This window comes from Urocampus carinirostris, chromosome 9 (assembly GCF_059441175.1).
Source record: "Urocampus carinirostris isolate Australia breed hairy pipefish chromosome 9, RoL_Ucar_1.0, whole genome shotgun sequence".
Lineage (NCBI taxonomy): Eukaryota > Metazoa > Chordata > Actinopteri > Syngnathiformes > Syngnathidae > Urocampus > Urocampus carinirostris.
This window is the reverse complement of record NC_142357.1, coordinates 10,165,003-10,191,570: the sequence shown is the minus strand read 5'-3', so window position 1 is coordinate 10,191,570 and position 26,568 is coordinate 10,165,003. Positions and strand designations below refer to the sequence as shown.

Here is a 26,568-nt window from a genome sequence, read left to right as displayed (position 1 = left end):
CTCAGGGGGGCAAACCCACCCGAAGCCAACGGCATTTATCTTATTTGCTATGTGAAAATTGCACTAGAATGAATTAAATCCAACAAAACAGAAACATGTATTTTTTTCAGTTTTAAGATGTTTAAAACAATTGGGGGATTACAATGTTACAACCATCACCATTGTTGTTGTGTTTTCATGATGAAGATGGACCTTGTATTTAGCTACTAATCAACAATATATATGAAAATATATACATTAATAACCATTCATCATTAATTTGAAAATAGAATGCACAAACTGAACATGCTTAAAGAAAATACATGTCAGTCTGTGACAGTCTTCTCCAGCCATGACCACTTAAATTTATTCTTGATTCTTTTATCAATCTCGGAGACAAAAGCCTCGTCTTCTTTTCTTAGTATTTTCATATTTACTTTTTCAAACACTCATTTCACCGTTTGAAAAGACCGGAAGGAGCGCCATGTTTGAGAAAGCCAATGCTCTGAACAAAAGCTCCGCTGATTGTTATCAGCGAACCTATCGACCAATGGTAAGAGTCGATCTATTTGTTGTGTGTTATAGATCTAATGCGCTGCGCTTCTTTTTGCCGATTTTTCTCGCGATCTCTAACTGCTAACTTGGGGTGATGAAACAGTCACGTATCATACCTCACCCCCCCAAAATATTTTCTCATGGAATTTAGACGATTTACGGGAATGACCTTTGGGGTTCAAAAACAGCGGAAATCCGCGGATCCGCGGAAAATTCTGATCCCTAAATACTTTAATTTACCACAGCCTTGGCATAAGTCCGGGTGTAACAGAGTTGAAATTTGATTGTTTTGAATTTTTTTTTGAATTCTAATAAAATCTGTGTTTTTGTTTTATTACTGTTAATATTCCGGTACCTCATTCAGTTGTTAAGTCATGGGCGTCTGCGACTGTCTTTTTCGTTTGGCACTTTATGGGCTTCAGCGCTTGCCGTAGCTTTAGTGAATTTGTAAGCGCTGAAGGTAAGATGTGCCCAATATCAGTTGGATAAAAAATGCGTATTTTGCTAAACATATGAGTTGCTTTCGCAAATTATTTTTGTATATATAAGTTGTGCTAAATGATGTATATTAAAAAAAGCACTAAATAAGAAGTAAAGCAATACAGCTTGAAACGATGATGCAACGTGTTTTGATGCAAACACGCCACGAGGTGCGGACTGTTGAGTGATGACCCGTTTTTTGTATCTTTAATATTTTAGATAATTGCAGTCGTAAACAGATGCCCCTGACTTTTGTATTGTTTTGTTTACTGAATGCAGGTAAGTGGGAAAGTTATGTTCATTGTTATTATGGAAGTTTCATTAATTATGTGCTCGCATGTTGTCTGCTTGCCGTAGCTAGAGTGAATTTGTAAGCGCTGAAGATAATTGCAGTCGTGAACAGATGCCCCTGACTTTTGTATTGTTTTGTTTACTGAATGCAGGCAATAAACCCAGAGACTGTGAAACCTTGTGTCGTGCATGAAAGAGGGTCGCTACACGAGGTTCGATGTCCAGACTGGTGATTATAATGTCATTGATCTTGGTGTACTATTCAAGTTCTACTAACACGTCCTTCTAGTGCATTAATCCTCTTGTCCTTTTCCATGTTTTCGTTTTTTTAGATCTTTGATTTCAGCCATTAAACTCATGATTGTATTTTGTTGTTTGGCAACTATATCCATTTTGTCCATCATATAGCCAAGTGACTTTTTAATTTCCTCAAGTTCCTTATCCCTGCTCGGCATCTTGAAAATTCCACTCTCCTATTTTGGCACCGTCAGCTGATCGCCTCGCCCGAGCGCCCTCCGGCTGAACTTGGAAAGCAGAATGAATGAATCGGCGTCTGATTGCTAATGCTAACTTCGTTTAGCCGTCTCGCTTTCGACGTTGTGGCGACACGCTTTTGGCGTTATGGCGACTCGCTCTCGACGAAGCACACTCAAACGAGCGACGAGACGGTTCGACGCCGCAGAGTCATCCAAAAGCCGAACGGTCGACGAGCAGGAAAGAAAGCGGCTGCGGGGAGTGAAGGCGAGTCACGTCCGAGCCGAAGCTAGCTTGACTGCCGCTTCCCCGCACGGAGCCGACGTCGCCGATACAAATCTGAAACTTTCCAACAGTTCAAGCTGAAAAATCTCAGTCCAGAATTCTGGTATAGCTGGAATCTGAATCGCGACGACGTGGGAGACACAAAATTGCCGCCACTCGATAACCCGGAAGCGGAAGTTACGATACTACACCTGGGTTAGCAATCATCTGTGGAGAGATTCACATTTGACATTTCAAGGATTTACTCAACTGGCCTTCTTACCAACATTACTTTTATCAATATACCAGTAGATCAGTTCTAAAATAGTCATGCCAGTACCCTGCAAGGTACTTAAGGTTGCTTCTAGGAATACTTGAAGCAACCTTCTGTGAAGCAAGTAATAAATAAATACTTGAGCTATTAATTTATTACAGTGACAGTGTATTGTTACTGTACAGTGACCTGTTTACCTGACTGGATGTGTCGGCATGTGCCGGTCAGTTTGGTGCATTCGCACTGATCGCTGCTTGGCCCTATGGCTAGGACCTTGACTCAAGTACTAATAATATACTAACTAATAACTAATAATATATGACTCAGCCTCTTGGCTGGGAGCAAGTGTCTCTGCCCCTTGGCTTTGTAGCGTATTATGATTTGACCGATAACAGATAATGGATAACTGATCAAGAATATAGAACAGGGGTCGGGAACCTATGGCTCGCGAGCCATATATGGCTCTTTCTATGAGTATCTGTGGCTCAGAGACAAATTTGATTGCATGCAAAATTTTCCCATTATGTTCAAAACTCAAGTAGTCCATCCTATTCGGGTACACGCAAAGCCTAACCAAAACTAAATAAAAGTAAATTACTTCGCAGTATATATAGGGCACGTTTTTCACTACAATTTACAGTCAAGGTGTCACATAAAAAAAGGGGAAAAAAAAAACTCGTTTTGGCTGTACAACGCTAAAGAATCCTTTATATAAAAGTTCACTATATAATCTGTGTTCAGTGTTCAGATACCTTATGATGAATCCACAGAACTGTAAATACGCCAAAACACCGGAAGAGAACTTAGTCATTTGATTGGGTGAGTGGGAGGGATGGGTGGAGCTATGCAAAAAGTGCAAGCACTTCCTCCCATCTCTCGCCCTACGCCGTCTGCGCCAAATATGAGCTCATCAGGCTCCCTATTTGCAGAATGTTGTGACGTTTTTACACAATAACTGCTTGCATCTTGTTTTGAAACCAATATGTATGAAAAAAGGGTCAAAAGGAGTTTAACCGGTCTTGAGTAATTGCAAGAAAGAGACAAGTTTATAGTGGTATGTTTGTTGATTTTGGGACAGGGGCTCTGGCATTATTCTCTTTTCATAATTTTTATCAAATCATCAAAAATAAATGTGCTGAAGACTAAGCTTTTGTCTGGGGCGCGGGTTTAGCAATTTAGTAAATTTGTCTCATAATATATGGTGTGGCTCTTTCCTAAAATAAAATTAATATTTTTTGCTTTTATGGCTCTTTGAGTCAAAAAGGTTCCCGACCCCTGATATAGAACAATAAACCTTTTTATTCCATCTTCCAATTGCTAAAATCAGTGCGAATGCAGACCTGACCGACAAATGCCGACAGAGTTTGATCCCACATCACACTCCGACAGAATTAGAATTATACATGCCATCATACCTAGAGCTCCCCCCATTCCCCCCGCCCATTTTGCACATCTGGTTAGTTGCTACTCTTGCACTCTTTGCACTATTGTATAATACTATACATAGCCATAATTATTTAGTATATTATTAGTACCTAAATACTCCAACTTAATACAACATTTTATTTATATCTGTACATTCAAGGAAACTGTGCGGGTCAGATGTATCGACATTTCGTTCTGCATACACGTGTACTAGAATGACAATAAAGTATATCAGAATCTGATATACAGAAGTACAATGATTGCAAAATCACAGGGCTTTTTTTTTAACTTATTTTTTGAAAAATATTTACTAATAGCAAAATCACTTATATTTCTTGGTAAAATAAAAAGTTCACTTTAAATTATTTATTATTAATTTTTATTGATTATTTCACTTGAAAATGTCAAAAATGGATATTAAAAGAATTAATACATATGAAAAAATAAAATAAAAACTAAAATACACATAGTGTATACGAAAAGAAATAGGATAGGAAACCTACTTTGAAATGATTTTTACTCTCTTGGATAACTTGGCAGATACATGGACTAGGAGGATAAGAAAAATTATTGCGAATATGTTTTAAAGTGGGCAGCACGACGGCACAGTGGTTAGCGCGTGTGTGGCATAGTTCTGAGGTCATGAGATCGAACCTCCTGTGTGGAGTCTGCATGTTCTCCCCGTGCTTGCGTGGGTTTCCTCCGGGAAGTCTGGTTTCCTCCCACATTCCAAAAAAAATGCAGTTTAGGTTACTTGTCCAAATTGTCCCTAGGTGTGAATGAGCTAGTGAGTTCTCTGTCTCTTTGTGCCCTGCGACTGGCTGGCAACCAGATCAGGGTGTCCCCTGCCCACTGCCTATTATTATTAGTAGTATTATTATTTTCATTATTATTTTTATTATTGGTTTTATTCGTATTATTATTATTATTATTATTATTATTTTTGAATACTCTTTTTGCGCTCGCAATTCACCCCGCCCTTCTCCTTGCTGTCTGTCGCTGACCGATGACGTAATTGATTCTGTTTTTACCGTGGCTATAGCTGGCTGTGCTAACTGTTCGACAACATGCCGCTCAATAGCAGTTAAGGCTGTCGAAAACCGTAGAAAAAGAAGGCGTATCCCAAAATGACGAACAGAACTTCGTATTTTTACGACCCTGACGTGGGTAACTTTCATTATGGTGAGTAACGATGGTGTTGTATTGCCGAGCGGGGGCCCGCTGATGCTGTGGATGCCCATTCAAAGATTTTAGCAACTGATGGCGTTTTTTTTTGCATGTACATGCACATCTGTGAATATCTTAATTTCGGGAGACAGTTTTCTTGCAAAATGAAATTTTCATTTTTAGATACTAAAATCAAACTACCTTGATATATTTCAATCCACCATAACGTTTGCCCAATGACTGAAGTGTTACAATAACTCTCCTCCCTTAAAAGGTGCTGGGCATCCTATGAAACCTCACCGATTGTCCCTGACCCACAGCCTGGTGCTGCACTATGGACTTTACAAGAAAATGATGGTGAGGTCAACACTCAAGCATGCTGCAATAAACAACTAATACATAATCTTCTGATGGGTGACATGAATGACTCGTGTAACCAGCCACGGTGGTGCTCCCATGTGGAGCAATGTCGGGTTTTATCAACTATTATTATCCCCAAAATGATTGCACAGCACTATATATAGTGGCTTGCGAAACTATTTGGCCTCCTTGAACTTTGTGACCTTTTGCCACATTTCAGACTTAGAATATAAAGATATAAAATGTAATTACGGTTGAAGCATCAACAATAAGTGGGACACCATCATGAAGTGGAACACACTTAATTGGATATTTTAAACTTTTTTAACAAAAAAAAAAGTGTGTGTGCAAAATTATTAAGCCCCATTGAGTTAATACTTTGTAGCCCCACATTTTGCTGTGATTACAACTGTCGCTTGGGGTATGTCTCTATCAGTTTTGTACATTGAGAAACTGATATTTTTGCCCATACTTCCTTGCAAATCAGCTCGAGCTCAGTGAGGAAATGGTGCCCCTACTACCACCTGTGTGCATAAGTGGTCCTATAAGCCAACCAACTGACTATTCTACCCTACTATAAAAATATGTTGAAATGGTTTTAATGTAAATGTTTTTTTTAATTTTATTTTTTACCCAATTTGAGAAGTACTGTTATATATGAAGACCAGTTTTCTGAATCCAGTTCTTTAACTTAATCTTCATTTTATTTGTGCTGATTTTTTTTTTTTTTACCAAAAAAACACTTGGGGAGAAACTCAAGCTCGTTTTGTCTCATAAAATTAAGCTTGTTGCTTTGCTTTATTTTCAGGTTTTTAAGCCGTACAAGGCATCACAGCACGACATGTGTCGCTTCCATTCCGAAGACTACATTGACTTCTTGCAGAAGGTCAGCCCCAACAATATGCAGGGCTTCACCAAAAGCCTCAACACCTTCAATGTGGGAGATGACTGGTGAGTGTTCACAGATAGAGCTTCAAATGTCCTTCCATTTACTTTTCTATAGCCAACAGACCAGTGTTTTTAGACCCGAATGCTGGGGCACAGTGGTGTGCTGTGAAACCTTGTCTAGTGTACCACAGAAAATTGCCCAATATTATATTTGCAAGCATGCTGTTGTTCAATATCTTTCCTTTCTTCCTGTGTTCGGCCAAACAACTGTAATATTGTATGTAACGGTATTGCTTTTTCATTTCTTGACTTACTTTGGTCAAATATTGCTGCTCATGCTATTGAGTCTCCAAGCCCTAACTAGTAAATATTTTGCCTTTTTATCCTATGAATCTTTTTCTCTTGTTTTTCTCTTTTCAGTCTCTATTACTCATCTTATCTTTTTTTTAAGCAATGTTCATTACGATTTTGTCAATGACAAATAAAGACAATTCTAATTCATTTATCTCTATCAGTATGCGGCAAATTATTATTTTTTTGATTTTTATATACTAATTATTTGCTCATGAGTCAATGCAGGGAAATATATTTAATAACTTATTTTGTCAATGAAGCTGATTAAGATTGTACTGCATAAATAATAAAATAAATAGAATAAAGCAAAAATATTTCTTATAATTTTGCTTATTTTAAGTAATGTTTTTTATTTTACAAAAACAACAACTGAAAAAGTCATTTTCTAGTAGCATAAAATTTAGTTCTGTCTTTTGCAAATTATAAATATTATTTTTGTTATTTTTCTAGAAAAACAAGGTAAAAATGTGTAAAATGCTCAATTATTTACCAAATTATTGAACGTGTATTACTAAGTAAAAAAGAAACTATATACACTCAATTTAGACAACAATATAATTTAAGCTTTAAAAAAAACAAAACCTAAAACCGGTATTTGGAACAAATTTTCAACGGACCTTGGTATATTTCCATGAAAAAAATGGTGCCCTGGCTCAAAAATGGTTGAGAAACATTGCACACTGTAGTAGGCTGTATATTACTCATCTTACATGGACTACCATGAATAAAATATACCGCATTCATTTGAAAAAGTACCTTTGTGTGTCAGTCCGGTCTTTCCAGGTCTTTTTGAGTTCTGCTCCAGGTATACGGGAGCTTCCTTGCAGGGAGCCACTCAACTTAATCACAAGGTAACTCACATACACAAAAGTTTATTTTCACATTTTATGAATGGACATTTCTTGATTGGCACTTCATCTTCCAGATTTGTGACATAGCCATCAACTGGGCCGGAGGGTTACATCATGCCAAGAAGTTTGAGGTCAGATTCTTATCATGTGATTGATGAAGAAATTTATTTAGCACAGCGGTTCCCATGGATCCCTGAAAAGTCTTAAAAGGCATTACATTTATTTATCTAAAAACAAGGCATTAGTCGAGGGTAAATGTCTTAAATTCATTTTTTGAAACTTTTTAAAATGTGAACACATTAATACGATTTAAATTTGTTTGAACTAAGAGGATTTTGTAAGATTTTTCATTTGTCTTTTTTAATAATTCACTGATTTACTTTGGTGGCAACATGGCATGACCACAATAACAGAACTATCAAAATGGTGATGAGGTTTCAGTCAGGCCTCTTAGATTAGATATGTATCCTAGGTCTACCAACAGTACACATAGTAACTTTGGACAGAGATGTTTACTTTGGACCATGCAAAAATTGAACGAGAAGTGGCTGTTCCAGGTCATTAGTCTAAGGCACTATGTAATAAGTACAAGAAATATTTGTGTTTTTTTGTTTTGTTTGTTTCAATTGTGTTTTTTTTTTTTTTCAAAAGGCATAAAAGAAATCTGGAATTTACTTGCGTTAAGCGGTAGGAACCCTGTTAGATATAAAAATATTTTTTAATGTGTTCCCGATGTTCACTTTGCAGGCGTCAGGATTTTGCTACGTCAACGACATAGTCATCAGTATACTGGAGCTGCTCAAGTAGGAGGAAGATTATGTTAACTGTCGTTGTACTGCATTACTCAATTTCGACTATTATTTATGTAGATACCACCCAAGGGTCCTGTACATTGATATAGACATTCACCACGGCGACGGTGTGCAAGAAGCGTTCTACCTCACCGACCGTGTCATGACCGTGTCCTTCCACAAATATGGGAATTACTTCTTTCCTGGTACAGGTGGGTTACCTATTTTTTCACGTTCCTGTGCCTTAAAACAAAGGAAAGACATTTATATGTTGTGTATTTCTCTGCAAGCGTGTCATTATAATGTAGTGCGCGTGTCCTCACAGGTGACATGTATGAGGTCGGAGCTGAAAGTGGCCGCTATTATTGCCTTAATGTTCCTTTGCGAGACGGCATTGACGACCAGAGTGAGTGAGACCCTGCTCCACGCCATTTGAACCTTACACTAACATTCTTTGACTATTTTTAATGGAGATGCACAATTAACCGAAATCTAATGGATATCGCCATGTGACGTAGTGCGATTGTGTAATTGCGGTTTGAGCCTCTGTGAGTAGACGGCAACCATGACAAAGCTCCCCAGAAGAGAGCGCTGTTTAAAATAAGTCAATAGGATTTTCCCTAATGTGATCTTCATTTTAAGGACCGTTTTTGTTCTTGTTTATACAGTTAACATGGAAATGTAAATATAAACATTTCATTTTTATGACCAATCTAGAAAAAGTCATAACAATTAAAATTAAATAAAATATCGTTCAAGGGGATTTTGAATAACACACCCGAGGACAACAGGAGGGTTAAGTAATCACAATAAAAGCTGAACTAGCATTTTTCTTTTAAGATAGAAAATCACATCCAATTTCTAATACTGGTCTGAAAAATTGCAATTTGGGTTTTTTCCAAAATCGTGCAGCCCTAATGTTTAATGTCTCTGTGTGTTTTCAGGTTATAGGCAGCTTTTCCAACCAGTCATTAAGCAGGTTGTGGATTTTTATCAACCCACTTGCATTGTTCTACAGGTAGGCTTACATTTTGTGTTGGATTTTTTGGGACTGTATGGTGCATTGTTTTATGATCATTGGCACTCTTGTGCAGAGGGGCAAAAAAAAGTATTTGATTTAATGGCCAGTGTTGGGAGTAATGGGTTACAAAGGAACGCAATTACCTTTGTCAGAGTGTGAAGTCCAGCAGACCCTCAAGTTACGCTCCAAAAATTATATATATTTAATGCGGATGAAGACAAGCAAAGATGGACGGAAATAGACAAACAAAAGTTTCTTTCCAAAAGCAGAGGCAAGGAGGTCTCAAATGGTTGGCATTGGAGAGTACGGAGCCAAATATATTGAGCCGTCACTAATAGACAGACATTACACCCAAATCACGCTGGTAAGCGACTTGAGTTTTTCTTTGCCCTGATTTGGGTCTTAGATCAGGGGATGGTGTAATAATTGTCTGTCGTTTGCAATAGTCTGTGGTCTGTGCAGCCCTTTGAGACTCCTTGTGATTAAGGGCAATACAAATATACATGACTCGACTTTTACGTGCCGAAAAAATAGGTCGTTTCGGAACAGACTGAAGTGATGTGTTATCACAGATATCGAGCAATCATTGTTAAGTGGCGACGCAAAGCCTTTGTCATCCTTGGGGGGCATGACAGAAAAAAATTAAGAAGCACTGCTTCATACACATAAAACTAATATTGTATTCTTGTATTCCTGAACACTACTGTTATTTTCTGTGCAAAAAAGTAGTGTTATCTTTTAAATTAAGATGTTGCTTTGACCGTCTTCTCTGCCAAAAACCGTGTTAGCTCTGTCTACGTCAAAAATTAGCATTGTCTGGTTCTATGCTAAAATCTAGCATTGTCCTTTATTCGCGTTTAATTGTTTAGTTGCTTTGTCAGATTTTCTTCCGAGTTCACCGGAGAGCATTAATAATATGGGCACTCTTTGTAAGTTTTTTTTTGCTGCTAAACGTTTTTTCTTTTCATTGCACTATTATTACGATGCATCTTTTTCACTGCCGCATTATTATAACTTTGGCCTGTCTCTCAGTCCTACTTAAATGAACTGTTTAAATCTATGCTTAAAACACACTTCTATTCTATAGCGTAAGAATAACCTATATTTTAATGTTGACAATATATGTATATCGTTTGTTATTGCAACATCCATTGCAGCCTGGTCACCCTGGAAGGAGGATTACCTCATTTGCGGTCCTTTCTCAAGGTTTCTTAATTTTCCTCATGTGGAGGTTTTTGAGTTTTTCCTTGCCATCATGTAGGTTTTAGATCAGGGGATGGTGTCATAAGTCTGCGGTTTGCAATAATCTGTGGTCTATGCAGCCCTTTGAGTTTAAGGGCTATACAAATAAACTTGACTTGACTTGAATATTTCTGCCTATTTATCCTGATAGTCTTGTTTTTTTCCTCTTAAGTCTTTATTAGCGTTTACCCCAGAGTTCCATGGCTAATCTCGCTGCATACAAGATTTCACAACGTTGATATGAATGACAATAAAGACGCATTGCGTGTTTCAGTGCGGAGCAGACTCTCTGGGCTGCGACAGGCTCGGCTGCTTTAACCTTAGCATCAGAGGACACGGGTTCGTATGGCTTCTTTATTGTATGTGTGTTCATATTTCTTCAAGTTGACATGTTTTGTGTTGTGCAGCGAATGTGTGGAGTTTGTAAAGAGCTTCAAAATTCCCCTGTTGGTCTTGGGGGGAGGCGGTTACACCGTTAGGAACGTGGCTCGCTGCTGGTGAGTCTGTCGATGCGAATCCACGATAATTCTTGATACAACCCACAAATCCGCATCTGATTGACTTTAACTGGGATTTATTGCATCTTAGGACCTTTGAGACCTCGCTATTATTAGATGAATCTATCAGCGATGAGCTACCATACAGCGGTGAGTTGGCAGCCCCTCGTGGTTTCTATTACGTGTTTTTCCCCAAGACATCAGTCCCATCTAGTGGTGATAGACCAGGGGTCTGAAACGTGCGGCCCAGGGGCCATTTGCAGTCCTGAGGATGATAGTTTGAGGCCCTTGCCTTAAAATGAATGTTAAGGGACAGTGTGTATTATTTGACGACTGGATGTCACTGTATTTTGTCGTGCCACCAAAAGCGAGTGATGAAAGCACAACGGAAGAAGACAAAAATACGGAGACACAAAGTGACCAAAACACACTTTATTACTCTTGAAAAGATAAATAGAAAAATTTAAAAAACATAAGAAAATTATAGAAAAGGGGAAAAAGGAAAAAAATCGTTTTCCCTTCTTTTTGTGTCTCTCTGTGAAAGGCTGGGTAAAACTTGGAAGAAAAAGGGTACATATTGCTCACTTTTAGTCTCTGTAGGTGGCAGTCTTCCTTAGACTCCTTTTGGTTGCATTACACATAACAGCGACGTCTAGTGTACAAATATAAAACACTGTCCCTCTAAGAACAGTCAAATGGTTTTTGTCAGCGCTGTTCTTGGTTAAAACCCCATTTGGCCCAATCTCCCCTGGACCCTAGCTTCAGAGGCCCCCAACTCAATTGAGTTGGAGACCCTGTGATAGACCATGGGTTGGCAATATTTTTGGGCCGGGAGCCTCGTTGAGTTAAAAAAAGAAGAAGAAAGGGTTGGGGCCAGGAGAAACAAATGTATTTCTATGTGCTTATAATGAGTCACCATATCAGGCATGTGACACGAGGTTTGGATCCAGACTTAATGTTCCCAGGTGGACTGGATCAGTTAAGAAAATGCCAACGTCAAATATTTTTCTTTATTTTTCAGTATTATGCTTCATAATCCAGCCTAGGCTTTAAGCCTACCCTACAAATTATAATCCCAAATGATAAGGAATCATTTCTAAGCACAACTCATTTATTCAGAAACAATGGAAAACATGAATTTCACGATTGGCATTGAATATGTTAACGATTTGTTTATTTTAACAGTTGGGTAAATGCAACTTTACGTCGAAACCAACTCGCCACACCAAACAAACTCAAGTGGGAGCTATAAATAAACATGTTTGCCTCAAATGCCATACTCCATCCATTATCTGTACCGCTTATCCTCAGTAGGGTCGCGGGGCAAATGCCATACTCCTTTGAGTTAAATGAATGAATACAAAACAAAGCATTGCATACCTGCTAATCAGTCTGTGAAGGAAATAAAAGCTGTAATCGAAAGAATTACGGCGGACCACCCGCCTCTTCCTTATTAGTAAAGACATCTAGAATGTCTTTTTCAATGAAGGAAAGAAATTTTGTCATGAGGATGTCGTTCCACGCTCCCTTACTTCAATACATTCCAGTAATATGCCCGTTTGCCTTTGACATAGTGGCTGCGTCATGTGCCCATTTTGTGCAATTTGCACGACAAGAATATGTTTACTCTCACAAGTTGTGATCTTCCTCGGCACATGAATTTCACCGACCTAAATCTTACCTCTCATACTCGAGCGCCGCTGGCGGCCCGGTAGAAAAATTACATAAATTGGCCGCATCTCTGGATAAGCCGCGGGGTTGAAAATTTGGGGGGAAAGTAGCGGCTTATAGTCCGTAATTTACGGTATGTTATATTTAATTATTGAGCCTTTTCATCGAAGTAACACATTTTGGTTTCTTTTTTTTGAAGTAATATAATATACATTAAAACACTCCAAATGCAAAAGTGCTACCTCAGAGGTTTTTTGAATAACATTTGATAAATCTTAATAAATAACTGTTTTAATAAATAAATCAAGATATACATACAAATGTAGCTATGCCATTTACATTATTTATTTTAGTGCTGTTTACATTAATATTTTATGATGAAAAACCCAAACCCTGCTATACCCAAATCTTTTTATGAAGGCTTATCGGAGGGATAAGTGGCATCAAAACAATAGGAAATGACTATGTGTAGTCTTCCTTGAAATTTCTTGAGTTTTAATGTAAGGTTTTCAATGATTAAAGGGTACTTACATTTTTGGTAACGTGCTTGTAAAAATTTGACATTGTTGCCATGTCATTCCTAAGACTTAAAAAGTGGTCGGCGGCGCCCTCTGTTGGCTGCGGCTGCATCGGCTCGCTACAACGGGTCAGGTGCAATCGACATTTCGTTCTGTGTACATTGTTACACAGAATGACAATACAAGGAAATTATTATTATTATTATTATGTTTCTCAACAAGTTTGCTAAAAAAAAATGAATGTGACACTGCTCTCTGGTGGCTTTGCTTTGCTATTGCATTTCTTCTGTTATTCAACGGCAGCTGGCTCTCGTCTGCATGGCACGGCCCCCTACAGGTCGTGCCTAAGAGGACAGGTGGCATGATACACGAAAAGAAAATTAGGTGTAGGTCCATAACTTATATATAGCCGTATTTATTATGGGTCATGTGGTAAATTGTAATAGGAAGAACTTCTTGCAAGTGAAACTGTAAGATACATATCACTTTTTTACCCAACACCTATATGGGGAGAGGTTTTTTTTAAACTAATTGTACAGATCCACAAATATGTTTGCGATTTACCCAAGATGTAAAAATCCTATGTCTTGATAAAGGCACTCGTAAGATTAATAATCACGTATGTAAATCTACAAAATCTGATTCAATGATACTGAATAAATTGGTTTTGAAGTCCTTAAAGAGTTTGAATTTTGCAATGAAAAAGGAACTTTTTCCATTTTCCTTTTGCGACCTGGATTAAAAAGCCTAATGTGGCATATGAGCCCACAGCCCGTTGTTTGCCCACTCCTGCTATAGATTATGTGGCCATTATCTTGACAGGCGTTTTCCGATGTTTTCTCAGAGTACTTTGAGTACTTCGCTCCCGACTTCACGCTCCATCCTGATGTCAGCACCAGGATCGAAAACCAGAACTCCCGACAGGTAAAAAGCCAAAAACGGCATCTGTGATTCCATTCATAAGTAAATCTTCTGGCCCACTTTTGTGGATGCAGTATTTGGAGCAGATCCGCCAGACGGTGTTCGAGAACCTGAAGATGCTGAATCACGCGCCCAGCGTGCAGATTCACGACGTTCCTTCCGACATGCTGAGCTACGAACGCACTGACGAGCCGGATCCCGACGAACGAGGGGGCGAAGAAAACTATACTCGGTTAGAACAAACTTCAACCGTAACGTTTTGGGAAGTTTAGCACAAAGTGTGAAGTTTAATTCCTGGTATGAACTCTCCACAGGCCTGAAGCAGCCAACGAGTTCTACGACGGCGACCACGACAACGATAAAGAAAGCGATGTGGAAATTTGACCAGCTAGAAAGCTGTAAAAGCCTTTCTTTTATTAGTTCATAGTGAATTATGGAAATGGAGAACATCTGGATTTGAAAACTGTTAATTTTTTCTGTATATATTTATAACATTTTAGTTTGGAAATGTCTCTTTTGTGATCTTGTTTTGATACTAAACGGGTTACTTGAAAGGCAACAGTTTCATTATTGCCATCAGTTGTAAAGGCTTACATTTAACAGTAAATGCTTTAAAGGGACAGTGTGTATTCTTCTGCACGGTGAAAAAAAACTTTGTAGGTCAAGAAACTCCATGTATTTATCATGAGCCTTACCTAAAGAGTAGCCATTATTGCTACTACTGGTGCGCTTGCAAAAACAAATGATAAACCTATAAATAAATAGTGTCCCTATTTTGCATTATGTGTGCATTTTACCACTGTCCCTTTAACAACTCATTTTTGTGAGCGTTTGATACAAAGTTGACATGCAGCAGTTGCTGAAAACATGTCGTTCCTCTGTTTTCATAGGTTTTAAAAATACAGTGTTGCTGGAATCTTAAACATTAAACTAATTATACACAATTACATAGACTGCAGGTGTTTTGCAGGAAAATTTCAAAAGCAAAACTCTGTTGGCTTGATTTGAAGTCAATTCTATAATCATAAACGCACACCAGTAAATAAGCGGAACATCAATGAGATATTTAAAATACTGAATGTGCTTCAACTAGTCTGATTTCAACACAGCATCTTAATATTGGTCAAATCATCTCAAGTAAGTACTTGTCACTTCCTGACAATTGACAGGTCGTGATTGTTGAGTTGAAAAATAAATGCACTCTGCTATTTAGAAAACAAGACATACAGTAATACCTTTTGAGTTGATTTCATCTTTAAAGATGACACACTACCAACCCGTATTGTCATGTTAGGAAACAGTAGACTGCACTTAGTTTATGTTGACTTTATTGCACATTCATCCATCGCTATGCTAAACACTTGACAAAACAAAAACAAAAAAACTCCACTTGCAGCTTGACATTTTGAAGTAGCCTCGTATTGATGCGCGAGTGAACCACAAATGTAGGTTGGAGCAATTCTGATTGCGGGTCAAACACAAAACAGAGCAATCAAATCAGATTCTGTTTATCTCCAAGTTGTCATTTCATAGTGTGAGAAGAGATTGACTTTTTCCAAAGAGTGAGGTTAGTGGAATTTTACATTATGTTAAAATACCCTAATACTGGGTGTGACAATATCATTCACAGATAAGCAAAACAAACAGTACTGTAATAGCATCTGCTGAATAGTAGTGATAAGTCAGTGAGAGAAAATCCTTTCCATGTCATAAGTGCTGGTTCTTATTCCTAAAAATGAATTATGGCGAGCAAACCTTTCAATACACGAGATCCGCTTCATAATTGCGAGCAAACATTTCCATGTGGATGTGGTCGTTGGCCAGCAGGACAAAAGCAGCACTCGAGCCAACTGCGACTCCACATCTATTAATACACTTAACAAGTAAGCGACCTCTGCGCCATTTTGCCGAGAGGCTTACGGTTTTAATTACAACATGAGCGGTGTGTCCTGAAACGGTAACTGTAGTCTCTAGCAACATGAAGACTAAAGATTAACTTTTTTTTAGACAGTGTAGGATGCGTGAAGACAAACATGTTTACTAAACACCAGTATGCTTACTCGGGTAACGCCAAGTTATCCAACATAGCTTCAGTATGATGACAGATGTGAGGTGGGTTGCGTGCTTTGAAAGGTTCTACAGCTCATCGCTCTCATAGAGAGGGGCGGTGTGCTTGGCGGGGGACTCTGGTGTCAAGGCAGGCACGTGGCTGAGAGAGGACAGCAGTTTCAGAGCCTTGGAGCCAGGGGGCGCCGTTTTCATAAGTGGGACTGCTCGGCCTGTCAGAGACAATAGAAATAGAGAAAGACTTGAAATCATACCTGTCAACTTATACACAGTTCTCATATTTTATACGTTTTTTTTATCACCATATAGAATTGTATGTAGTGGAATTAAAACAAAAAAAAACTATTTTTGATAGACTTATCTTGCCCATTTTGGCTCTAATTTGGATCGTCTTGGTCACTGGTTTCAGATGACAACGTCATCGTAGATTGGTAATATTGCTGCAGTATCCTACATAACGTAAATTCCAAAAATAAAAGGTGCTGCTTCTTTGCCTATATTTTAAACACTGTGACTTAAATACGATATATGATACAACTCAATGTGATTTCTGTTTTAAATGTCAAAGGGAAGAAATTCAGTAAAGCAAGGGTAAATAAGTAAGAGTACCCAAGAGTCCCGTCGGTAGCAAAATGCTTCATCATCGATTTAGTGACATGCATGAATGAACAAGTTTCCCACTGTCCCTTTGGACTAAGATTGATGTTTTGGCAGAGCAAGTGACAAAAAGTCTAGAACAGAATAATAACACATTGTGCAGTGATTAAGGCACTCGTATGCAAAATCTGCTCACAGTTGTCTATCTTAATCATATAATGCATCGGTCAATATGAATTTATTTGGCATTTACATATACGGAGGAAAATATCAAAACAAAACTTAATGTTCTGTACAAATTCAGAAGTCTGTACAATCACCACAGCCTGTAGACATGCAGAGCAACGTGAGAGATCTTAAGGTCTCCCATTCTATGCGCACATGACAAAGTGATGAGACCAAGTATTGCTACACTACATTAAAAAAAATCATGCACAGAGACACTAGTTACCAACTAAAGAGGGGCACACAATAGTTATCCGACTGATCACAAAGTAGTATGACGTCAGTTTTTGGGCTGATGGGGAAGATTTGCCCGATAATTAGTCACCTGCTGCCACACTAATATTCAATCAGTTGACACCATTTGTTAGAAAGGCTGCTTAGGCATTTAGAATATATGTTAATGCCAGAGGTGGGTAGTAATGGAGTACATTTACTTGATTAAGTTGTACTTCTAGGAGTATTTTTAAATTCCTATATTTTTACTTGAGTAAATTTGTGAAGAAAAAAAAAACAATTTCACTCCTCTACATTAGGAAACATTGAAGTCGTTACTTGGTTACTTAATAAATCCTCTCCACGTAAGTACGCGTCTGTCTGTCTCCGCTAAGGCACATTCATTTAGACACGGAACTCCGCCCGGCTCTACCATGTTTAACCGATCAAACGTAGCAGCCTCCTTACCTGACCATATTCAACTTCAGCGGGGGGAAATTTTGTTTACGCATGCAACAGATCGAAAATGTTGCTTAGCAATACCGACTTGACAACACAGAAGAGGAGGAGCACCCTTGGCCTCATATCAAAAGCAGGTGCCCCTTTAAAAGGGTGCCAAACACCAGCTACAATATGCAATGTCTTTGTTCGAGTTATTGGGCTAGCTTGTTGTTCTGCTTGCAGAGCCTGTTAAGATCAGATGTGCTACATGTGCTTAATTAATTTGATTTATACTATTTTTATTTTAATAGATGGACTTTGATAATCTGATTGGTTGTCTTTAAAAAAAAAAAAAAAGAAATCAATGCATACGACGTACGTACTAGAGTAATTTTTTCTGTTTTACTTTTACTCAAGTATTTGGATGACTACTTTTACTTCTACTTGAGTAATATTCTCAAGTAACAGTACTTTTACTTGAGTAAAATTCTTGGCTACTCTACTCACCACTGGTTAATACCAATTTAATTAATATTGACCGCTGCGCTAGTTGTTTGTGATAGACAGCTGTAGACACAGTATGCAAAACAGTGTCTTAATCCTGGCCCAATTCTGTACTAGACATTTCCCCACTGATTTTTGAATGTAAGAAATGGACGTAAATTGATTCATTTTTATGGCTTTTCAAGCCTGCGGCGTAAAATCCAGTGCAGCTTGCAAAAAAAAAAAAAAAGTCGAGTTTCTTCTTGAAATTTGTGCATGTGGCATTTAATCAGGTGTGCCAAGTAGTGCAGAACTTACAGAAGTGTGTCTTGCTGTGAGTAAATAGGTGCCTTTTTGTGTTTGTAAAGTTTAAAGTTTTAAAGCTCAATAAAGAAAATTGCAATCAATAACAAGGGGAGCAATTGGCTGAGGTAGACTAGTATGTGAACATTCTGTCAAGAAGAGTGACTGCACATTTAAAAATATTATTCAAAGGAATTCAAGAGCAAATAATAGAGATGTGCGTGTGTATGTTGAGGTGGGATCACATGCAGAAAGAGTTAACATTCCCTTCATACCATGAGCCTGAAAATAACTTCCTTTCCTCACGACATGGCTTGGTGCCTGAACTGTCCATTACAAATACAGCTCAGGACAAAATATCAACCAAAGACTTGACGCAGACGTAGTTTCGTCACGAAAAGGACTCATGCAAAATAATAAAGCAGGTAACTTTCTCTGTAAGCAGTCAACCGCTTCGTAAAGCAGATGGTGGATGTGTGTCACATAATCATGCAGAAACTTAATAGTTTCCTTGTACTCTGAGGACAGTCAGTCTTTTGTGGTCCGACTGAATGTTTAATGGTCAAGTACATTTTATTTAAGAAGGCTGAGCGGACTTACAGCTGATATCAAGTCTGGCGTTGCACGTGGACATGCCGGCCTCATTGATAGCGGAGAGTGTGTACCAGCCCGCGTCCGACTTGCATACCCTCTCGATCAACAAGCACTGGCTGCCTGAGCCGTCTTGGTAGAGACTGTACATATAAACAAGAAAAAGCATTACTAAAACATTGAACGGATTAACAGTGGGCCAACTAGTAGAGCGCAAAGCTTCCTATTGTGTTTTCACATAATTCAACGACGAAAGTTTATTCTTCTTGCTTTGGTCATATAGGACACCTGCAAATTAAATTGTATAGGATACCAGGGTTGTTTGTTATTTTGACCAATATGGCACACTCTTGATGGTTATTTTATCTATCATGCACTTTTCACAACATTGTCACTATTGACCAATTATGTTTCTGTTCTTCAATTTACAAACCCTTCAGGGAGTATCTGCTTTTTTAAACCTTGGGATTTAATAAAAAGACAAGGCTGGAGCAACGTCCTTTAAGATAGGAATTCTCACATCTTGATGATTTTTGAACAGTCTTCTCCTGTTCAAAATGACCTGATATATTATTTATTTTGAATGTCTACTGAACTACTAACTAATAAATACGATTATAATGAATGCATAAACCTCTAGATCGCTCGCGCAGGTGATTTTTAGGATTATTACATTGGTGCCCAAATTATGGCTTGAGGCCCATTTACACCCTTCCAAACATTATTTAGCACCCCAACTCCACATATAGGGCAGCACGGCGGCGCAGTGGTTAGCGCGTGTGCGGCACAGTTCTAAGGTCTTGGGAACCTCCTGTGTGGGTTCAAATCCAGCTACCGGACTTCCTGTGCGGAGTTTGTATGTTCTCCCTGTGCTTGCGTGAGTTTTCTCCGGGCACTCCGGTTTCCTCCCACATTCCAAAGACATGCATTTCAGGTGGATTGGCCGGTCCAAATTGTCCCTAGGTGTGAATGAGCGAGCAAGTTGTCTGTCCCTGTGTGCCCTGCGATTGGCTGGCAACCAGTTCAGGGTGTCCCCTGCCCACTGCCCGATGATTGCTGGGATGGGATCCAGCACCTCCGCAACGCTACTGAGGATAAGCGGTGCAGCTAATGAGATGAGAACTCCACATATAGTAGAACCCAGGATATGACAATCCATTTTGAGGTGGGGCTTGTAAAGTGAAATTGCTTTATAGCGAGGTAGAAAAACCACAGTAGTTGGAAAATGCACTCTGAATCCCCATTACCCCAGATAAAAACAGATAAAATAAAATCGTTTAGAAAGTACTACTTAAAAGTAATATGTGCGCCTGTAGGTAAATAATATAAAAACAGTGGCCCCACTACATACGGGATTAATTTGTTTCCGGATCAAGCTCGTATCTAGAATTTCTTACATCTCAAATGAATTTTCCCGACGAGAAAAAATGAAATTAAAACTGATTTTATAACTTAAACTTGCGAGGCTTGTCACCGTTGCTTCAATCACCCCCTTATTCTAGTAATTGCACTTGTTGATTGATTACAACATGATAAGTGTAGCTATTCGCATGCCTTCTTCGTATTTCTTAATAGTCGCAAGTTTAATTTCCACGTTTATTTTTTCTCTTCCTTTAGCATCACTAAAGCCCTCGGATCCAAAACAAACAAATACAGAATGGAATCGTCGGCTTGCAAAGTTAACAATGCACACGAAAACTGGGGAAAAAAATAAATAAATAAAAAAAATAAATAAATTTAGCTAATAACATATGGGCATCTTCATGAAGCCGTGACACAAACGATAAGCACACCATCAATTTATATGGTGTCGACCAATAGCAAGCAGGCATCTCAGAAATGCAACTCATCATTTGCATGAACACCGCACAGTTTGAATTTTATGTGTTTTTTGTAAAATAATTTATTTTTGATGCCGTTTAGAAAGGAAACTGCTGTCATGAGGAGCGGAAAAACATCTTAATTGGCATTGTGCAGTGAAAACATCATAAGGCAGCGATGCCGAGTCCCAGTGGTCAACAGTGCTGAAACGAAAAACCCAGCAAAAAGTTCAATTACTGAAACAAGTAAAATAAGAAAAATGACTTGTACGTCTGGCAGGCAAATTTGCTCATTTTAAATAAATACTTTGTCATTTGAATAAAATACAAAAAACAATTTGCAAACCGAATTAGAATATCAGATGGCAGACTGGTTAAATTAATTTTATGTATATTTTTTATTTTTTCAAAATCTTGATCTAGTTTATGTACCCTTGTTGTTTTTCTTGAAAGAAGCTGCATAGTAAAATAAGAAAAATATTTAAAAAAAAAAAATTATAACTTTATAGACTCCAAAGGTAACATATCTTCAAGTACACACTACTTATATAGTCAATACTGCATGCTGAAAGTATTTATTTTTACAAAAACAGTCAAATAGTAAAATTCTTAAAATAAAATAACTTATCCATCAGTGGAAAAAATGATTGTTTTACTTGCCACTATTTTTTAATACATTTTAATTGTAAATCCTAAATTGAGCTTTACAGTTAACCATGTTAATTTTGTTTTCATAAAATGAACGTAAACTAACCTGGTAGACGATTTGATTTATTTTTTAATAACAGGATGTATTATTTTACCAATAGAAATGCTGTCTTGAGTAATGCCACCAAATACTACTGCTAAAAATAACATGGAGGAATACTACAGAGACTCAAAGTGACCATAAGGCAAAATTTCACTTTTTTGCTCAGCCTTTGAGGTTTTACCTGTAGCAGCAAAATGGTAGACAATAAGGTCAGCTTGCTTTGGGTGAGGCTCATGTGATATAAAGTGAATAGAAATTTTTCAACCTCTAAATATTTAAACAACAATAGTTAATGTATTTTTGCTTTGATGAATATTTTTCTAAATGAATAGTTATTTTTACCACAAGGAGGCGAAAAGTTATACGCACACCCTTAGTTTAAAACAAAGTGATTTTTAAGATTTAAGACCAGTGAAAATCTCTCATTTAGATTTCAATTGCCTTCAGAGGAAAATGTTTCGGACACTACCTTGTGATAAATGAGAATGTCCTAAACTTACCTCATTCTACTTGGATCGATGCGCAGCATCTCTTTATCTTTCTTCCAGAAGAGCTGAGGTGGCGGCGACGCATCTATCTTGCATTCCAACCTCACCGTATCACCTTCAAAAGCTCTAAAGTTGGACATCTTTTGAATAAAGGTAGGCGGCCGCAGCGCCTCCTGGGCTGAAAGACAAAGTTACACTCAGCACTAGGGAGAAATGAATGCCAAGATATTTACATAGAATGTGGCGAAATTCCACCTATGACGTGAAGCCTCATGGAAAATCTGCTTTCGCCGGCACGATTCCTGGCCACACACTCGTACACGCCAGCATGGTGCACAGTGACAATTTCAATGATGAAGGAGTGCAGCCCTTTCTCGCACACAAGCATCTTGTGGTAGTCATCTGGACGAATGGCTTTGCCATCCAAGTACCAGCAGATATCTGGTGTTGGGAGTCCTCCAACCTGAAGGCGAGTGAGAGTCTTTAACCTGACACGAAAAAAGGAGCGTGTGTTTACCTTGAAGTCAATCCTGCAAAAGCGGCCCTCCTCCACGGTGAGGTCTTGAGGGACCTGCATAAAACGAGGGGCGTAACATTTCTCCTGGATAGCGGATCCCTCGTTCCCCCGCTCATCTGTGCCGCTGTGGTGCTTTGCCCTGCAAAAAAAAAAAAAAAAAAAAAAAAATACGAGCATTGAGGATTCACTCGCCACACACACACTCGCCACACACTTGTAGCTACAGCATTGATAGGCCAAGAATTTTGTTTGGTAGAAAAAAGTTTAAACCACAAGTGTTGCGTTTGTTCGTTCACGTGTTGTGCATGCCATATCAGATGATGCATCCAACGGACCTTATTTAGCAAGCTAGGAGCCCCGTGAGACATTTAACAATGTTTTATTTTGTGTCGTACCTTAAAGCAAAACCCATGAATGAAATTCAATCATGATCACATGGCTGAGCATTGGTTTAGCCAAACAAATTGAGATTTAACTCAAACATTCAGGCGATACAATAACAAAATCATTGTAGCGACTGCTTTATGGATTTACTCCAGACATAGCTGCACCCAATCCAGCAAAACGAACCACAGGTTTATTATTCCATCCAGTGTGTCCCTTTCAAGAATTAAGGTTTAAAAGGCATTTACCATAGCCCACCACTGTGTCTTCCTCCTTCTGGTGAATCTGTCTGTAAGATAATGAGATCAAAATTAAATGCATGTTTGATAATAAAGGTCAAGCAACAAAGTTGGAGTACAAATGCAGTCTCAAACAAGACTTTCTTTCCATGGATACGATTTTGACTCTCAGAAAGATGCAGGTGGTTTGGAGAGGGAAACCAAATCCAACTCCTGCTACAAGTTGTTTTGGAGAGGGAAACCAAATTCAACTCCTGCTGCAGGTGGTTTGGAGAGGGAAACCAAATCCAACTTCTGAATTATCCATTAGCACAATGAAAGGAAGATGGGAAGGGGCTCTGGTTAGACAATGTTTGAAAATTTCACCTTGATTTGTATTTTGTTTAAGTTGTGAGTTTCAGAAAAAGCCGAATAACTCTCCAAACATTAATGCTAATGTGTGTTCTGAACAGCTCGATTACACTACTTATTGTATTTTACACTCCATGAGGTGTTGGTCCCTGAGCACCATCTCTGTGCCAATGATACCAGCTGAGTTGGTGATGTCTACTGACAATACCAGCGTCCGCAATGCTCGTCCCTATTGTCTGTGACGCTAATCGCCAATGTTAGGGACCTGGCTGGCACAATATTGAGCTAACTCCTGGTTGGTCCACCTTAAACTCTGAAGCTGAGTCTGAATGTTCTCACCATCCCTTATAAGTTCCACCACTGGGGGATAAGGCGATTTAACAAGTTTGTCCCAATGTCTAGTGCAGAGGTCACTACTTTTTTTGCATATAGTTACTGATTAGTGCTAAGGACAATTGGTTTGATGCGTTTGTTGCATTTTTACTATGATATTATGTTACCATGATGTAATTACAAGGAATGGGGCAAAAACAGGCACTAAAACAGGTACCCTCGAAATAGGTCACAGTGTGATTACATATATACTTGATAATTCTAAGAATATGTAATAATATACAAATACTTTCTCGGCCATGAAACTGCACCTGCTCAGGTTGTGAGTCAGAGAGACAGTCTTGGTCAAACATGTTGCCATTGTCTGGACCCAGCAGCCTCCGAGCCATCCGCTCTTCATAGGAAAGTTTCTGTCCAAAAACAATCATGGGTGTTAAACACAAAGTTGGTACAGTTTGAACAAATGAAGAAAGCAGCGTACCTGGCTATTCCTCCTCTTCACTTCCTTCGAACGAAGCTTCTTCTCCAGATCTTGGATAAGAGCATCTTTGGAACCCTGGATCTCTTCGTCTGTAGAGCGAGAGGAAGACGGCCGAGACACTACGGCTTTTTTGACAACAGGCTTTGGAAGTCTGTAAAACGACAAAAAAAAATAAAAGAATATCATTAAATTAAAATTGATTTATTTTGTTATTTACAATGTAACTACAGGGTGTTCTAAAAATGTGCGCACTGACTTATTACATTTGCTGAAATTGAGGATATGAAAGTGGTGTTTTCTTTGGTTATTTTATGAATACCTGCCATTTATTTGAATTGTCATTGAGATCAAGTGTTTTATTTTGTGACTTTAAATTCAGATACGATTCTAAAAGTCAAAATGTTTATTTGAATAGCCCTTAATCACAAGGAGTCCCATGGGGCTGCATAGACCAGATATTATCGCAAACTACAGACTTATTACAGCAACCTCTGATCGGAGACCTACATGAGGGCAAGGAAAACTCAAAACTGGGGAAAATTAAGATATCTTGAGAGGGGACCACACAGTTATTGTCAACATAAAATATCGGTCATTCATTAGCTATAGAATATAAGTGTGTTTTAAGCCAAGATTCAAACAGTTCCACTGAGGTTGCAGATCGAATCTGTGCGTCTAAAAGTAGATTTTGTGGCTAGGGCTATCAATCAAAATTGTAGATGACCAGTCTTTAAACTATAATAGAAATAAAACATTTGGTCGATCAAGATTGACATAAACACTAACATAAAATTTATTATCCAACACCTGAGACCAAATAAGATTGTGCCTTTACCATAATAGTCGTTACAGTAAATGTTGTTTAATTTCTTGCCCAATGTACCATTTATCGAACCTAGAATACCTCTTTTTGCCTTCAATCGCATAGGTGCTACACATAACACAAGTGGTTTCGAAAATGCAGATCAAACTGGTTGCATTTCAACTAGTCAGAATAAAGTAGAAGTTCCCAGCATTCCAAAATGTTCGTAAACCACAGCCTAATGAGTATGCAAATAAGCCTGAATGTAAAATCAGCGAACTCACGTGTTAGGCATCCCCTTGTAATTGTCAGACATGGAGACCACAGAGGGCGGCTCTCTATTATGAGTAATAGTAGTGTTGGGTTGTGGCAGTGAGCAGGTGGTGGGAGATATGTTGGAGCAAGTGAAGGAAGGGGACAATTGAGGTTGCCGAAGGCCTGCGGAAGCTGAGGCTTCTTTGGTGGGGAGGTGAGGGCTCGATGGGGTCATTGGGGAGCGAGACGGAGAAGTCGAGGTACGAGAGGTGGAGCCAGGGGACAGTTTTGAGTAAGGGGTAAAAGACGACTGGGAGGGCAAAACAGAGCAGAGGTAAGCAGCAGGAGCAGACATGGAGTCCTGGTTGGCCGGCAGGGTGGCGCTTCCCAAACCACTGGCGCTTGGGACCCGAGGCGCAAGGGTGATGGTTGAGCGCATGGTCACGCGGGAGGAAGATGGCGTGACAGAAGAGTGAAGAGGATTGGCAGAGGACACAGAAACTGGGGAGCTCAGACTGGATGAGGACGGGGATGACTTGCCTGTCCCGTTAGTCTGGGACTGGTTCTGAGTCAGGCTCAGTGACTGAAACTGGGACTGAGTTTGAGACAAGGACCTTGACAGTGAATGGGTATTTGAAGACATTTCAACTTGGGCGCTAGGGTTGGAAGCGGTGAAGGTTTCCTTGGAATTATTTGAGCTCTCCTGATCATCCTTAATCACACTTTCATAGCTGGGCGCCTGGAAAGCTGACTGTGACTGAATGAAGTGTCTCGGCCGCGCATAGTTGAAGGCACTGGGAGGGAAGGCGCCGGGCTTAAAAGAAGGCAGATCAGACAGGTTCATAGTGTTGCCTCCTGACAGGGAGGACTGGAAAAAGGAGCCAGTAAGCAAGGTAAAACAGTTTCAAGACATGGTTTGAATTCACTTCTTACGTTAAAGCTGAGCTTGCTTGGGGTGAAGAGTTTTGGTGTGCAGGCTTGTGCAGCTGGTAGACGTGAAAATGGAGGCTGCTCCTGACTGTGACTGCAGGGATCCTCGGATGAGTAGTTGACTAGCAGAGGCTCTTGGAACCTGGATAATACAAAAAACCCGTTTAGAGTATCACGATTTCAGGGTAACAAAAAAATAATGTGAATAATAATCATTATCATTGCAGAATATAATTGACTTTTCTCTTACGGATATTTATTGTAACTGAAAGAC

At 38.9% G+C, this 26,568-nt stretch overlaps 2 protein-coding genes across 3 annotated transcripts in view; one reads left to right on the top strand and one right to left on the bottom strand.

Moving 5' to 3' along the window:
* The first annotated feature begins 1,401 nt into the window (after positions 1-1,401).
* On the top strand, positions 1,402-14,545 carry hdac3 (histone deacetylase 3). Of its 2 annotated transcripts, none has more exons than XM_088344498.1 (15): positions 1,402-1,517; positions 5,184-5,266; positions 6,078-6,220; positions 7,281-7,362; positions 7,437-7,493; positions 8,110-8,165; positions 8,232-8,365; positions 8,479-8,559; positions 9,098-9,171; positions 10,691-10,755; positions 10,824-10,913; positions 11,005-11,063; positions 13,947-14,026; positions 14,098-14,255; positions 14,338-14,545. In XM_088344498.1, the coding sequence occupies exons 2-15, from the start codon at positions 5,198-5,200 to the stop codon at positions 14,405-14,407; spliced, it is 1,218 nt and encodes a 405-aa protein (XP_088200624.1). In that variant the 5' UTR covers positions 1,402-1,517; positions 5,184-5,197; the 3' UTR covers positions 14,408-14,545. The 2 variants fall into 2 exon arrangements, with proteins under 2 accessions (XP_088200624.1, XP_088200623.1); XM_088344497.1 differs by lacking the exon at positions 1,402-1,517 and adding an exon at positions 4,730-4,924.
* A 789-nt stretch (positions 14,546-15,334) lies between these two features.
* The window catches only part of myot (myotilin), a 32,506-nt gene continuing 21,272 nt past the window's right edge, over positions 15,335-26,568 (bottom strand). Inside the window, exons 8-17 of the mRNA XM_088344496.1 lie at positions 26,298-26,436; positions 25,394-26,232; positions 24,308-24,458; positions 24,138-24,236; positions 23,152-23,192; positions 22,520-22,658; positions 22,258-22,465; positions 22,015-22,180; positions 18,953-19,086; positions 15,335-16,302 (exon numbers count right to left, since the gene is read on the bottom strand). Coding sequence (XP_088200622.1) covers positions 16,160-16,302; positions 18,953-19,086; positions 22,015-22,180; positions 22,258-22,465; positions 22,520-22,658; positions 23,152-23,192; positions 24,138-24,236; positions 24,308-24,458; positions 25,394-26,232; positions 26,298-26,436 — 2,059 coding nt within the window. The 3' untranslated portion in view covers positions 15,335-16,159. The remainder of the gene's footprint in view (positions 16,303-18,952; positions 19,087-22,014; positions 22,181-22,257; positions 22,466-22,519; positions 22,659-23,151; positions 23,193-24,137; positions 24,237-24,307; positions 24,459-25,393; positions 26,233-26,297; positions 26,437-26,568) is intronic.